General features: G+C 56.4%; 1 protein-coding gene across 1 annotated transcript in view; it reads left to right on the plus strand.

Annotated features, from left to right (window-relative positions):
- DNAH17 (dynein axonemal heavy chain 17) overlaps window positions 1-15,692 on the plus strand; it is a 108,791-nt gene that overhangs the window by 79,307 nt on the left and 13,792 nt on the right. The window contains exons 58-71 of the mRNA XM_057715191.1: window positions 510-605; window positions 737-954; window positions 3,390-3,597; window positions 3,873-3,988; window positions 4,349-4,541; window positions 4,829-5,064; window positions 5,726-5,848; window positions 7,526-7,730; window positions 8,311-8,475; window positions 9,454-9,594; window positions 9,835-10,005; window positions 11,634-11,756; window positions 12,342-12,535; window positions 15,231-15,379. Of these exons, the coding sequence (XP_057571174.1) occupies window positions 510-605; window positions 737-954; window positions 3,390-3,597; window positions 3,873-3,988; window positions 4,349-4,541; window positions 4,829-5,064; window positions 5,726-5,848; window positions 7,526-7,730; window positions 8,311-8,475; window positions 9,454-9,594; window positions 9,835-10,005; window positions 11,634-11,756; window positions 12,342-12,535; window positions 15,231-15,379 (2,338 nt within the window). The remainder of the gene's footprint in view (window positions 1-509; window positions 606-736; window positions 955-3,389; window positions 3,598-3,872; window positions 3,989-4,348; window positions 4,542-4,828; window positions 5,065-5,725; window positions 5,849-7,525; window positions 7,731-8,310; window positions 8,476-9,453; window positions 9,595-9,834; window positions 10,006-11,633; window positions 11,757-12,341; window positions 12,536-15,230; window positions 15,380-15,692) is intronic.

Here is a 15,692-nt window from a genome sequence, read left to right on the forward strand (position 1 = left end):
GACAGATACCAGGCTTCTCCTGGTCTCTCTGCCTGGTGCCTGAAGGCTCAGCTTCCTCTCCACCCGAAGAGTGAACGCATGTGTAAATGAATGAATGTGTGTGTGCACGCGTCAATGACGATGCTCTCACTTTAAGGGGAGGATGCGCTGACCTCTGAGATGGCCCGTTCTGGAGGGATTACACAATGGCACCAAAAGATTCAGCCTCAAAGCCGCAGGGTGGCCTGCGTGGCCCCAGGTCTCCCCTCTGGTCCTGGAGGCTGGAGCCAAGCAAAGGAACAGTTTCCCTTCCTGAATTCCAAGTCGGCTGACGCTCAGCTCATTCTGACCTGAGTGTTTCGGGGCAAAGGAGGCAGGGCGGGGAAAGGCAGGCTTCAGACAGTGACCCAGCGAGGAAGAGCAAAGGGGAACGCCCGTCCTTGCCCCCTCGCACCACCCAGGGCCCCACTTCGCACACATCACCCAGATGGACCCCTGCAATCCATCTTTCCTGTCTGGCTTCCTTCCAGAATGTCACTGAGAAACAAAAGGCCTGTGAAACGGACCTGGCCAAGGCAGAGCCGGCCCTGCTGGCTGCGCAGGAGGCACTTGACACTCTGAATAAGGTGAGGGCAGGAGGAGGAAGAAACAGGGACCATGATGCCTGAGCAGTGAAGAGGTGCCTCGCGGTCATCCCTGGGGTCCTCCTTGTTCTGCTCGGGACTAAATCCCCATTCGGGTCCGTCTGTCTTTGCAGAACAACCTGACAGAGCTGAAGTCCTTCGGGTCCCCCCCAGAGGCCGTGGTCAATGTCACGGCTGCCGTGATGATTCTGACCGCGCCTGGGGGCAAGATCCCCAAGGACAAGAGCTGGAAAGCTGCGAAAATCATGATGGGCAAAGTGGACACCTTCCTGGACTCGTTGAAAAAGTTTGACAAGGAACACATCCCCGAGGCCTGCCTGAAAGCGTTTAAGTGAGTCAGGGCTCGGCCGCCCCCATGGGGGTCAGCTCAGTTCTCATCCTGTCAGAAGCGCACCGCATCCAGGCACTGTGTGGTCCTGAATCTTCTCCTGCCTGCCCCTGGCCCCGCATCGTGTGGTCCCAAGGGAAGCCTGTGCTTGCCGGGGGTGGGGCAGGGTCTTGGGTGGCACAGGGCAAGGTGGGACCCCAAAGACGGTGGACAGCAGGCTGGGCGAATCTGCCTGCACCTGAGCTGCCCGGGCGTCAAGTTGAAGCGTGATCCCAAGCTCCTGGGGAGCCTCACCACCCTCTGTCTCCCAACTGCGCTCGGGGGGTGGGGGGTGGGAGGTGGTGAGCTGGTTCTTTAAATGGGGTGAGGGTAGGGGTGGATTGGTGGGTGGGGGCAGAGGGGTGGCTTAGGTGGTCTGCCCACCCCTGGGTGTGCCGTGTTCAGGCATCACGCACAGGACTCCACCTGTGTGCCTGGCACCGGCACCGCAGAAGTGGCAGTTGGGTTTTAGCCGTTTTGTATCTTGTTCATAATTTGCATTAACTGTTCACGTGTATAGTTATTTTTAGTCCCTTATAGTTTCTGTGCATTTTGTTGCTGGAGGAGACATTTGTCCAGGTGCAAGCCCTCCAGCAAAGGGTCCCAGGTCCCAGCCCGTTTCAAGGTGGGACTTGGAAAGGGTGTACGGGGGGACTTCCACATTTTGCCCCATAAGTCCCAATGCGCTAGCACTGGTGAGCACTGCACGTGTGGGCACTCTGTCTGGCCATCCCCTGGCAACCCAATTTCAGGGCTGACCTGACCCTAGCTGAGAAAGGGAGGGAGCCCCTCCCATGACCCCAGTGACCCCAGTGACCCCAGGTGAGACCCCAACCTCTCTCAGCTCCATCGGTATAGGAAGAGGGCTGGACGATTGAAAAACATCTAATGACTAAGGACTAGTTTAAAGTTTAAGAGAAAAGACAAGAAAAACATAGACCCACCTCCAGGGAGTGGCCTGTGTCAACATTTGGCATATTTCCTTTCAGTCTTTTTTCTAAAGTTTTTTTCCCCCGTAGTTGCTTTTTATCTCTTACATCGTGGAGGGAGAAAAAAGTTCTCTCTGTGTTGTGAAAACAACTTGATCAGCTTGATTTTTTGCCGCAGATGAATCATAATTTACTTAACTATTCCTGCATTGTTGAGGGTTTAGGCTGTTTCTGTTTCTGCCATCATAAATAATGCTACAATAAATGTCTTCTCCTTGTCACCCAGCAAAATTCTCAACTGCCACCGCCCCGTGCTGTCTGGAGCAAACTGTAATATTTGCTTAAACAAAGCATAAAATATGCCAGAGAGAGGGGGTGATGGGCTGTGTTCTGCACCTAAATTCAAATCACACTTCAATTATTATTTTGAACTATCCATTTAGAATTCTTTCTGCAGAGAGCTCAGTCTGTTATGCTCAATGATGTTTCCGGTATTTTTAAAACACTAGTTTCTAGAGCATCTTAACTGCATCTATGCACATTTTTCCTCACCCCTCTTGTAAGGTAACACCTGTAACATCACCTCTTTTAAGTCTCACCCTTAGAGCCTTAGCCTCTCTGGTGATCCTGGAAAACTGGGCACTGGGCCAAGGGGGAAGCAGAAGTGGCCCACGATGTCTGGATGGGTTGGAGGGGTGGCCTCTGGGTCAGTTGGGCTCCACGTGAATCCCCGCACTGCCCTGTCCCAGCCGTGTCACCTTGGGAGAGAGACTCAGCCTCCCTGGGCCTGTTGCCCAGAGTAAGATGGGGTGATGACACTTGCCAGGGCAGGGGCAGCTCCAGGGACTGACATACGGGAAGCACTCAGAGCAGCACCTGACACTCAGCCCCAGATGTGAGAACTTGGTGAAGAAACTCTGGTTCCAACACTTCCTGTCGGCGTTACTCTGGGCAAGTTGCTGACCCCCCGAATCCCAGTTTTCTTGCCTAGGACTAGCGTCGTTGCAGAATGAAAATGAGACCAGTCACATAAAGCAGCAGAAACAGAGAGGATAAAAAACAGGTTTTTTTCCATCATCTAGAATATAGGACTGGAAATCACTACTTCCATTACCCTTCAGCCCCCCCAAATTCCACTCCAGAGGCCAAAATTCGGCGTTTCCTTCTTTCCTTCTCCCTTCTGTAATCATTAAGATACAAAACACAGGGGCTTCCTAGGTGGCGCAGTGCTTAAGAATCCGCCTGCCAATGCAGAGGTCACGGGTTCGATCCCAGCTCCAGGAAGATCCCACATGCCACGGAGCAACTAAGCCCGTGTGCCCAAAAAAAAAAAGATACAAAAAACAAGTTCAATGTGCTCCCCTTCTGTTGCCCACGATGGCACGATGGGGGCAGGAGCCGGATGTGGAGCTGGAGGCGGGACAGGGTGGGGGGAGGCCTGCGTCCTCAGCGCCCGCTGTCCCGCTCCAGGCCCTACCAAGGCAACCCGACGTTCGACCCCGAGTTCATCCGCTCCAAGTCCACGGCGGCCGCAGGCCTGTGCTCCTGGTGCATCAACATCGTCCGCTTCTACGAGGTCTACTGCGACGTGGCCCCCAAGAGGCAGGCCCTGGAGGAGGCCAACGCAGAGCTGGCCGAGGCGCAGGAGAAGCTCTCCCGCATCAAAAACAAGATCGCCGTGAGTGCCATCTGTGGGTGCGGCTGGTCCACGTCTCCGTTTAAGAGAGAGGGGTCGTCGGCTCGGCCGCTGCCGCTGAATTACGGGTGCAGCACGACAGCACGCAGGCCGACGTGGGGACCCGAGCACCCGGAGGCCGCCTGCATTCCTGACCTTTGGGCCCTGCAGGGATCCTGGCCCTCCCAGGGCTCGGCTGCTTCCGCTCCTGGGGCAGCGGGGAGCTGGGGACACCCAGCGCTGCCCTATTTCAGGGCCTTCCCGTCTTGTTCCTCCAGGAACTCAACGCCAACCTGAGCAACCTGACGTCGGCATTTGAAAAAGCGACAGCCGAGAAAATCAAGTGCCAGCAGGAGGCTGATGCCACCAACAGGGTGATCTCGCTGGCTAACAGGTGCCTTGCTTCCCCCTGGGGACCCCTCCTGTCTTCAGGACCCCCCCCCCCGAAAAAAGGGATGAGCCCACAGAACGGCCACGGAATGGTGACGTGGTCAAATAACATCCATATCCACGTGACATCAGCTCCTTGGAGAAGGGAAACTCGGCATTTCCAGCCGCCTCCAGAAAGCATTCGTTTTGCTTCCCTAAAGCATTTATTCCCCAAAGCATGTTTGTTCCTAAACCGCTGAGCAAAGTAAGGATTTGAAACCAGAAGTCCCGCTAGGAGACGCACCTTTCCTGGTCCTCCAGTCTGTCCTCTCTCCCACCCGATACACGTGCTGCTTTTACCCACTGACCTCTGTCCCCATCTTAGGCTGGTAGGAGGACTAGCGTCAGAAAACGTCCGCTGGGCCGAATCGGTGGAGAACTTCAGGAGACGGGGGATCACACTGTGCGGGGATGTCCTGCTAATCTCCGCCTTCGTCTCCTATGTGGGCTACTTCACCAAGAAATATCGCAATGAGCTGATGGAGAGGTGTTGGATCCCTTATATAAATCAGTTAAAGGTAAGGGGTGCCGTCACATTCATCACTCAGGACACCTGGGGAGGTCCCTGGCAGGACAGACCCAGCCAGAGCTCAACCTTTGCTCCTAAGACGGAGGCTCCAGCCACTCGGGGTGTAGACGGTGGCCCAGTGTGGCCAGTGCCGACATCCCTTCTAGCCGGTTCCAAGCTGCTCTGTCAGGGCAACGCAGACGGCCGTCTTCCCCCGTGAGGCCCGGCCACCCCCATGTTATTCAGAGAGCTGCTTTCCACTGAGCGGTGAGGAAGGCCACATTGCTCCCTCGGCAGGTCCCCATCCCGATCACAGAAGGTCTGGATCCCTTGAGCCTGCTAACGGACGATGCGGACGTGGCCACTTGGAACAACCAGGGCCTTCCCAGCGACCGCATGTCCACAGAGAACGCCACCATCCTGTGCAACACGGAGCGCTGGCCCCTCATCGTGGACGCCCAGCTGCAGGGCATCAAGTGGATCAAAAACAAATATGGGAGCGAGCTGAAGGCCATCCGCCTGGGGCAGAAGAGGTGCCCGGCCACGGCGGGTGGGGTGGGGGGTTCAGAGGCGGCAGCCAGACGGCCAGCTGGGCCACGGTGCTGGGAAGCCCTCCCAGGGCCTTTCATACTCGTGAAATGGATGGATGGGTCTTTGAAAACAAACACTGGCCCACGGGTGGATTTTTTTTCAGTACTTGGCCCCGGGGAACAGCACTGGCAGTAGAGAATTAAACTCAGGGCTCCTCTCTCCGCTGTTACCTGCTGCTCCTGCAGGGGGTCCACACTGACCTCGGCTCCCGCCTATGTCGGTCCTGCCTGGTTATTTGCCAGCTGGGAGGCTGCGCGTGGTTGTCTTCCCGTCTCTCATCGTCATAGATGAGACGCGATGGCCTTGACACAGCTGCGCCGGGAACCTTCCCATCGTGCCGGGTGGTGGCAGCAGACGCAGCTGTGGAATGTTTGGCTCTACAGCCATAAAGCGGCTTCGCGGTCACCTCCCCTCCCATCTGCCCGGGGGTGATTTACGCAGAAGCCCCGAGCTCCCCTCGGGAAGGATGCATTTGGGAGAGGAATGAGCTGTGGGGCCCTCAGTCACCTCTCTCGGTCCCTCCTCTGCGGCCTCCTGGGGCAGGCCATTATGCCATCACTGCTGGGCCCCAGGGCACTCACGGCCCCCGTGCTGTGCCCACAGCTACCTGGACATCATCGAGCGGGCCATCTCGGAAGGGGACACCTTGCTCCTCGAGAACATCGGCGAGACCGTGGACCCGGTTCTGGACCCTCTGCTGGGCAGGAACACAATCAAAAAGGGAAAGTGAGTGGCAGCGTCCGCCTCCGCGGGTCCACCCACGAGATCGTCCTCAGCGGCGAGGTCGGGCCTCTGGACGGAGAGCGAGGGCAGGGCGTTTCCTTCCCTAGGAGGCAGCAGGGGCTTCAGCAAAGTGCCGATGGGCACGAAAGAACCCCCAGCTTCCAGGGGAGAGACTGGCAACTGTGCGGCCACATCCCAACTAGGAAGCAAGATCTACACCAACATTTTTTAGCGATCGCCGGCAGATGGCGAGCCTTCATGGCCCCCCCCCTTTTTTTTTTCTATTTTCAAGCATTTTGCAAATCTTAAGCCTGTATTACTATTTCTTTCTATTCAAGTGACAGTCACGTAACATAAAATTAACCAGAAGTGACCGATTCAGTGACGATGGTGCTGGCTTCTTTCACGGAGAATCTTTTCGAGGTTCACCTGCGTTGTAGCGAGGTTTTATGGCTGAACGATACTCCATTGTGTGGATCTGCCACAGCTTGTTTATCCGTTCATTGGTCGATGCATTGGGCTTGTGTTACTTTTCTAACATAAAAAATTCAATCAACTTTAAAAATGTAAAGGTCGGAGTTGATCTGAGCCACCTCTAAACGCAGGGGTGCAGGCAGAAGCCCAGAAAAGAGGTGACAAATAAATGTGCTGATGTCCTAGACTCTGAGAAAGGCCTGGCGTGAGTGGTGGTACCCAGGGCTGTTAGAAGCCCCCCCAAAATATGAGCTCGGCCAGAAAGGGGAGAGCAGAGCGGGGAGCTGGACAGAAGCGACCCCAATGGTGAGCTGGGTGAGCCCACCTGGTTCCCACCCTGGCCGCTCATCAGATTCGCCCCGGGGAGCTCCCAGGGTGTCCCGGTGTTCTGAATTGGGGTGTCGGTGTCTTTCCGACGTTAATGGCTTTGGGGTGGAGCCCAGGCCAGAGTGTTTCTGCAAAGGCTTCCAGATGAGTCAGATGTGCAGCCAGCGTCAAGTAAACACTCCTATAAAATCAGAGAAAGAGCAGGTGCGTTTTCTAGAAGGGTCGGTCACAGCCCAGAGAGGAAAGGTTTTTTTTGTTTTTCAGGTTTCAGATTACTTATTAAACAGTGTAAACCCCAACACAATACACCATGATTTCGTGCATTTAGAGGGGAAATATTTCCTGGTTAAGTGGAAAATCGTGCAGATGGATTTTGGAAAACCTTCACTCTAAGCAGCTTTATACTGAACCTTTTTTTTTTTTTAATTTATTTACGGGCTGCACTGGGTCTTCGTTGCTGTGCGTGAACTTTCTCTAGTTATGGTGAGCGGGGGCTAGTTTTCGTTGCAGTGTGCAGGCCTCTCAGTGCAGTGGCTTCTCTTATTGTGGAGCACAGGCTCTAGGCACGCGGGCTTCAGTCGTTGTGGCACTTGGGCTCAGTAGTTGTGGCTTGTGGGCTCCAAAGCACAGGCTCAGTAGCTGTGGTGCACGGGCTTAGTTGCTCTGTGGCATGTGGGATCCTCCCGGACCAGGGATCAAACCCGTGTCCCCTACATTGGCAGGTGGGTTCTTAACCACTGCACCACCCGGGAAGTCGCTATAGTGAAACATTTTGTTTAAAAGTCTGGACCTTCCTTGTGGCGGCAAAGGTGGTCTGTCTGTGCTGCCATCCCTCTGTCGCCAGGGGCCCTCCTAACCCCTCCCTCCACCGACCCCCAGGTTCATTAAGATTGGCGACAAGGAGGTGGAGTACCACCCCAGCTTCCGCCTCATCCTGCACACCAAGTACTTCAACCCCCACTACAAGCCTGAGATGCAGGCCCAGTGCACCCTGATCAACTTCCTGGTCACCAGGGACGGGCTCGAGGACCAGCTCTTGGCTGCCGTGGTGGCCAAAGAGCGCCCGGATCTGGAGCAGCTGAAGGTACAGTCGAGACAGGAGGGCAGGGAGGGCCGCTCAGACAGGAGGGGGCAGGTCACCATGACCGACACGTCTGGTGGCTCTGAAGGTGCCCCCGCTTGTCACCCTGAGTGTGTTTTGTACGACAGAATGAGTCACTGCTCCTGCCCAGCTGCCTCCCGAATCTAATTCTAAATCAAGGGACAGCTTCACTGGAGGAGCAGGAGTCACAGGGGTGCCCGGGCCACCCAAAGCACCGAACTCCTGCCCCATGAGAGTGTCTTTGCTGCCAGCGCCTGTGTACCGGGCCCTTCCTTGGCTGTCTGAGCCACACACGTGGGCTTACAGGGGTCCCAGGCCCCACGCATCCTCCATGGTCCCCACGTCCCTGCTGCACGGCCACCAGTGACAGGCAGCTGCAGAACCAGGTGCAGCCCCCTCCCCCCCAGCCTGGGGGCTCCCGCTCCGGCCCCTTTCTTGCAGGCTTGCCATGTTCCTCCCATTCTGAGTCCCAGGGCCTTCAGAAGCCCTGAGCCCTGCAGCTGGGGAGGCCCGGTCATGCCAGCGACTGACTTCCCTCCCCGGGTCTCTGCCCCTCCTGCAGGCAAACCTCACCAAGTCTCAGAATGAATTTAAGATTGTCCTGAAAGAGCTGGAAGATTCTCTGCTGGCCCGTCTGTCAGCCGCATCGGGGAACTTTCTGGGAGACACTGCCTTAGTAGAGAATCTGGAGACCACCAAACACACGGCCAGAGAGATTGAGGAGAAGGTAAGAAACTGGCTTGGGGGCCCACCCCCTTGTACCCCCAGCCGGAGCACACAGGGGGCACGGAAGCAGGGCTGATGGCCACTGAGAAGAGACGCCACAGCCACGTGGGGGCCCCTGGGGGCCTGGGGCAGGGACAAGGGCATGGATGCCCGCCTGCACATCTTCATCCATTCATCTGTCGATGGATGTTGAGGTTATTTCCATGTCTTGGTTATTGTGAATGGTACTGCTATGAACATACAGGTGCGTGTATCTTTTTTTTTTTTTTTTTTTAATAAAGTGAAATGTTTTGTGTTTGGTTTTTCTTTATTTTTTTGGCTGCTTTGGGTCTTAGTTGCAGCATGCAGGATCTTTCGTTGTGGCACGTGGGCTTCTCTCTAGTTGCAGTGCGCAGGTTTTCTCTCTCTAGTTGAGGCACACGGGCTCCAGGGCGCGTGGGCTCTGTAGTTTGCGGCACGCAGGCTCTCTCGTTGAGGCGTGTGAGCTCAGTAGTTGTGGCACATGGGCTTAGTTTCCCCGCAGCATGTGGGATCTTAGTTCCCTGACCAGGGATCAAACCCACATCCCCTGCATTGGAAGGTGGATTCCTTACCACTGGACCACCAGGGAAGTCCCGCATGTATCTTTTTGAATTATAGTTTTGTCTGATATATGCCCAGGAGTGGGATTGCTGGATCATATGGTAACTCTAGTTTTCTGAGGAACCTCCATACTGTTCTCCATCGTGGCTGCACCAACTTACATTCCCACCAACAGTGTAGGAGGGTTCCTTTTTCTCCACACCCTCTCCAGTGTTTGTTACTTGTAGACTTTCTAATGAAGGCCATTCTGATGCGTGTGAGGTGATATCTCATGGTTTTGATCTGCATTTCTGTAATAATTAGTGATGTTGAGCATCTTTTCCTGTGCCTGTCGGACATCTGTCTTGTTCGGAGAAATGTCTGTTTAGGTCCTCTGCCCATGTTTTGACTGTTTAAGGTGCAAGAGGCAAAAATCACAGAAGTTAAAATCAACGAGGCGAGAGAAAACTACCGGCCCGCTGCAGAGAGGGCATCCCTGCTGTACTTCATCCTGAATGACCTCAACAAGATCAACCCCATCTACCAGTTCTCGCTCAAGGTATGGCTGCAGCCGGGCCCCGGATCTGGGGCCGTCAGGGCTCAGGCTGCAGGTGGGCGTGGGGAGTGGGAGCCAGGGCACCAGGTCTGACCAGCCCCAGCACCTGGGGAGAGAGGGTCCAAGCAGTGCCCTCAGACCCACCCCCCCAGTGAAAACACAACAGAGCCCCCATGGGCAGTGTGGGGCAGCCTCGGAGCCCCGCAAGCCCCCTGCATTTGCTGACACCCCCCCCCGCCCCAGGCCTTCAACGTGGTGTTCGAGAAAGCCATCCAGAAGACGGCCCCCGCCGATGAGGTCAAGCAGCGTGTGATCAACCTGACGGACGAGATCACCTACTCCGTGTACATGTACACGGCCCGTGGGCTCTTTGAGCGAGACAAACTCATCTTCCTCGCCCAGGTGGCGTTCCAGGTAGCGTCTGGCCTCGATGCCCAGCGTGTGGTTCTTGGACTGGCAGCACCCGAGCCCCATGGGGTGAGGTGGGTGCAGGGCAGCGGGGGAGAGGGGGCTCGTTGGAAATGCAGATTCTCAGGCTCTGGCTCAGAGCCAGTGGATCCAAACCTGCATTTTAACAACACTCCAGGGTGACCGATGTGTTTGAGTCTCTGCTGTGGAACACACCTGGGCTCTTGAGTTGATACCAGGGAAGGTGTCCCAATGGGAGCTGTTGAAGGGGAGGTCAGTTAAAGAGAATTTACAGAGAAACGTCATTCTATTCCATGAAAGTAGCGCTGAGCCAACAGTCCCACCTTAGTGGTTAGTCCACTGTGGATGGGGACAATGTTTCTCCAGGAAAGAAAGGTACTGATGAGTAAACATCCCTCCTGTGTTTACAGACCTGCTGAAATATTTAAAGACTTTGGTTCCTCTAAACTGATTAAACAGCCTCTCCACCACTTTGTTTGCACTGGGTTATAAGTGTCATTGGAAACACTGATTTCATAGCAAGCTCGGGCATCAATGTCAACCCAGCTTTCCATCCAAACTCTAACTTGGAATTCGGGGTCCAGGTTAAGGACATTTCTTTTCTAGTGACTCTCCGAGTCATGGGTTCACTGTTTCTCTCCCTGCTAAGAGGGTGTCTGGATAAGTTTCCTCGATGCTCCCCCTAATTTTCCAAGGTAGAATGTATTCTTTTCAGGCCCAAAGAACTTTTTCTTTTACTAAGCAGAAAAAAAAAAAAAAAAAAAGGAGTCTGACTTGGAGGAAACTTTCTGTAGAGTCTGGGAAAGCAGTTATGTGAGCACCTGACGGGGGAGGTCACGGCGACCACAGCCCCGGCTCCCCCTGCCGTCCACCTGAGACGGAGAGGCCAGGCCAGCTGCCCAATGCAGCCGCTTCAAAGTGACCAGGACGGGTCCTGCCTGAAGCCCAGAGAGCTTGTGTACACAAGCGGCAAGGTGACTTCGAACGTCACCAGAAAACGTATATACACAAAAGCATGGAAAAGATGTATTCAAACAAATCCATGCATCCGAACACTCACGGTAGCGTTATTCACCGCAGCCAAGAGGCGGAGACAACCCAAGTGTCCGGCAACAGACTGAGGGGTAGACAAGATGTGGTCTCTGCCTACACTGGCACGTTATTCGTCCATAAAAAGGGATGGAGCACTGACACACGCGATAACATGCAGGAGCCCTGAAAACTCACACAGACGCAAAAGGCCTCATACTGTATGATTCCATTTACACGAACAGGAGATCTGTGGAGACAGGAGGCCGATGGTTGTCTGAGCTGGGGCGGGAGGAGGAGGGCATGGCTGCTGAAGAGTACGGGGCTTTCCCTTTGGGTGATGAAAGCGTTCCGCGTCTGGACAGTGGTGATGGTCGTACAACCGTGTGAACACACGAAATGCCACTGGATGTTATACCATAACAGGGTTAAAAACGGTACATTTTTCTGCTATGTGTATCTTACCACAATGTAAAAGCAAGGTGCTGACCAAGCTCTGGGCCGGCCCCAAAGGGGCAGGGCACTGTCTGCCCATCCCCCGCCCATTGTAGGACAACAACTAAGCGAGCCCCACGGCCCCTCAGGTCTTGTCCATGAAGAAAGAGCTGAACCCGGTGGAGCTGGATTTCCTCCTGAGGTTCCCGTTCAAGGCCGGGGTCGTGTCCCCCGTGGACTTCCTGCAGAACCAGGGATGGGGCGGCATCAAGGTTGGCCTTCAGACTTGAACACCGTGTTCTCTCCCCGCCCAGCGGCCTTTCCTGCTCGCCCCGGGGCATGTTTACAAGGCGCTCCCGGGCCGCGACATTCAGTAGAACGAGGAGGCCCCAGAGGTGGGACCAGGGAGTGATGGGCTGCCTACCAGCTCACGGGGACCGTGCTGTCCTCCTGGAACACGGCAACTTCATCCTCACGTCCCTGCAGACGGCAGGCTGAGCCACAGTGGGCCCCAGGGTGTGTCCAGGGGTCACCGCACCACCACCATCCCCCGCCCCACCTCCAGGAAAATGCAACGTGTCAAGGTTATTCCTCAGAGTTCTGGGCCCTCACTGTGTCAGTTCAAAAAGACCAGAGGAACGCGGCCCCCTGGGATAAGCAGGGCACCCTGTTTCAGAGCCCCCGGAGAAGCAGCCCGGAGTCGCGTCCCCAGATCAGGTTCCTCCCTCCCTTGTCCCAGCCAGTCGTCCCCAGCAGCTCACCGTTTGAGCAACAGGCCCCGTGGTCATGCTTTTCCTGGAGCCCAGGGGGAGGGCGCCCGCTGGGACGGGGGAGAGCTGAAAGGCCGTCTGCCCCAGGCCCTCTCGGAGATGGATGAGTTCAAGAACCTGGACAGCGACATTGAGGGATCGGCCAAGCGATGGAAGAAGCTCGTGGAGTCGGAAGCCCCAGAAAAGGAGATCTTCCCCAAGGAGTGGAAGAACAAATCGGCGCTGCAGAAGCTGTGCATCGTGCGGTGCATGCGGCCCGACCGCATGACCTACGCCATCAAGTGAGTGACCCCACCCGTGGCCTGGGCGCCGTCGCGCACCCGGGCCTCAGGGCTGGGGAGCAGCAGCCCCTGCCGTGTAGCAGCTGGGGTCCCACCCTGCCCACTGATTCCGTAGAACGGTGGGGTTCTCCTAGCTCGGGGGTCTCCGATGGTGGCCAGTGGGACCCCCCGCCTCCCCTGACCCTGCACGAGGAGGGGCGCCCAGACATAAGTGATGGGAAGACAAGGCTCCCCAGGTCAGCCACCAGGACTTAAAAAAATGCCTGGACACTAAGGACTTCTGCACCCACGACTGCTTGGGGTCCTTTTAGGATGTTGTGGGGAGAAAACAGCAGCAGAGCCATCAGCATCCGAGGACGTTCAAGGCCTTAATGGCTGGATTTAAAGTAAATCTTTTATTTTTATGACTCATTTGCAAAGAGAACCGTTCTGATTTTGTGAACAGTGTCCCAACCTGAAGCGCCTCCAGGATTGGAAACTTAACCATCGGGTTTCAGCTCCCGGTTCCTTTCACCCCCCAAAGCACAGGAAGACTCCAGGAATAGCAACAGCCTTAACATCTGCCTGCCCCGGGCAGACCTCTCTGACATCACGGGGGAGGGAGGGGATGAAACAGGCCCCATTCTCGGAGGGGCGTCCTGGTTTTCCGTTTGTCCTACTGGCCTGAAAGCCACCAGATTTCCCAAAAGACGCCCACGTCCCTAATAGAATTCCCCTCTGACAAAGCAGAGGCCTGACTCACGCCCACTGGTTGTTCACAGACGTTTGTTTCTGTTCTGCTTTGTTTCCCTGGGACCGAAGAGGAAAGGGAGCAGGAGGGGTCCTGGGGGTGGGAGGAAGCAGGAGGAGTGAAGCAAGAAATCCCATCAGGAGGGAGAGTCGAGCTGGTCCAGGGAGAAAGGACGGCATCCGGACTCCGGGCTGGAGGAAGGTCGGACAGAGTGTTGGGAAGGGCACTGACTGACCAGCGGGACACCGCCTGCTGGGGGAGCTGAGCACGTGTGGGTGTCCAGACCCACCGCCCCGAGTGCTGCTGAGAGTCACCGAGCCACCACGGGAGAAAACGCATCAGAACCGCGTGGGCAACTGCGAACCCCAGGCGAACTCAGGTCAAGCTCTGCGACCGTTGTGAGGAAAGCAGATTCGCCTCCCCAGTCAAACAGGGCAGTGGAGTGCAACAGCAAGGAAGTTCAAGTCCAAGTCCACGGCGAGTAGTAGTAACACACGGTCATCAAGAGTGTGGATGCCAGGCGCACTCAGAGCCTTCCACCCGGGTTCGCCCGCCCTCCACCAACCCCTCGAGCCGGGCGCCTTCCCTCCTCCAGGTCCAGAGGCCCAGGGAGAGTAACTCGCCCGTGGTGGGGCAGGGTGCTGGCAACGGGCTCCCCAAGACAGCAGCCTGGGTCTGTAGCACCTGTCACTGGGCACCCTTGCGCTCAGGACGCAGCACCGGGAGGGGCGGAGCCCGACCAGAACCAGGCGCCCGCTATTTTGCATCATCAATTCATCGGCAGAGAATGACCCTGTGGCCCAGCCACGTCAGGAGCAGCAGTGAGCGCGTGACATTCCTGCCCCAGGCAGGACTTGGTACCTTCCCGAAAGTCCTTCCCGGGCAGGGATCCTAGCACTGACATCCCGGGTCAATTCCAAAGGCCGGAAGCGAGCACAACCTGGGCCCTTGAGCAGGAGTGGCCCCCTGCCCCCCCACCGCCTGTGGTCAGCACTGGCCCAGGAGTCTGCATAGAAGCCAGCGAAGGCCAGACCAGGGGGCCAAATGACAGGTGTCACTCCCGCGGGAGTGGGATAGGCCCGCCTGGCACCTGCCTGCAGACTCCCCGTTGACTCAGAGGGAAGCTTCTACATGAGCAAGTCCACCTGCAGGTCTTCACGGTGCTCAGAGCGCTCAGATCGCTGACCCCTTGGTTGAATAAGCGTGTCCTCTCCCAGGAAGGCTGCCACTGGACCGCGCTGGACGTTAAGTTTAGCTCCTGCGGTTCATTAAGATACAGGGAGTTCAGCCACCTATGGTCCAGGGAGAGGGGCAGAGAGCTGAGACCCCAAGGTCACCCTGAGAGGGGCCTCGACGGACCCCGGCCTTATCAGGGTCAAGAGAGAGTTTGGGGCTTGGACAGAGAGGTGCTTACGTAAAGAGAAGTTTGTTTTTTTCTGTGATTTTCCTGATGGTCCATGCTTTGTGGTCCTTGGAGGTCACCAAAGTGGTTCTAACGCACACATCCTTCCTTCTCGGGCCCCCCGTCGAGGGAGATCACCAGGGCACAGAGGCCGATCTAGCTTCTGGTCCACCTTGCTGCCCTGGTCTGGAGGGCAACCAGGAAGTGTGTGGGAAACAGGAAGTCGCTAGAAACCGATCCCTTCCTTGGGAGCACTGAGGTGTGGTCCCCCGGAACCCTTTGTGGCTGGGGTTCCCTCCCCGTTGCCCCTGCACGCCTCTGAAAGCGGGGGCTGCGTCAGCTGATGGAGGGCCTCGCACCTGTCCGTGCGCAGGTGGACGGGAGCAAAGGGTGCCCAGAGCAAATGCCCTCAAATACTGCACGCGCTCTGCTCCACACACTCCCTGCCTCCAGGAGGCCCCCGTGGAGACTGGCCTTCCAGCTAGAGACCCTTCTCTGCCTAAGAAAGTCCCCCAGGAAAACAGCCCCTCCCCCTCGGGTCTGACCAAGCATGTCCCCCTCAGGAACTTTGTGGAGGAGAAGATGGGTAGCAAGTTCGTGGAGGGCCGGAGCGTCGAGTTCTCCAAGTCCTACGAAGAGAGCAGCCCCTCCACCCCCATCTTCTTCATCCTCTCCCCGGGGGTTGACCCCCTGAAGGACGTGGAAGCCCTGGGTAAGTATGGCTGGTGAGTGGCAACGTCATGGGTCTGGGGAGAAGCAAGTGAGACAGCCCTTCACACCCACTAGCAGGGCAAGTACCAGACACACAGAGATGACAGCTGTCAGGAGGATGTGGAGAAACAGGGGCCCTTGTGCGCTGCTGGTGGGAATGTGAGCGGGTGGTTCCGCCCTAAGCCACGTGGCCCAGCAGTTCCACTTCTGGGGAATTCCCAGTGGGGCTGAGAACGGGAGTCCAAACACACACATCCACTCACGATGGCCAAAAGGTAGCTCCAGCCCACATGTCCGTCAGCTGATGCGTGGCT

Source organism: Hippopotamus amphibius, chromosome 17 (assembly GCF_030028045.1).
Source record: "Hippopotamus amphibius kiboko isolate mHipAmp2 chromosome 17, mHipAmp2.hap2, whole genome shotgun sequence".
Lineage (NCBI taxonomy): Eukaryota > Metazoa > Chordata > Mammalia > Artiodactyla > Hippopotamidae > Hippopotamus > Hippopotamus amphibius.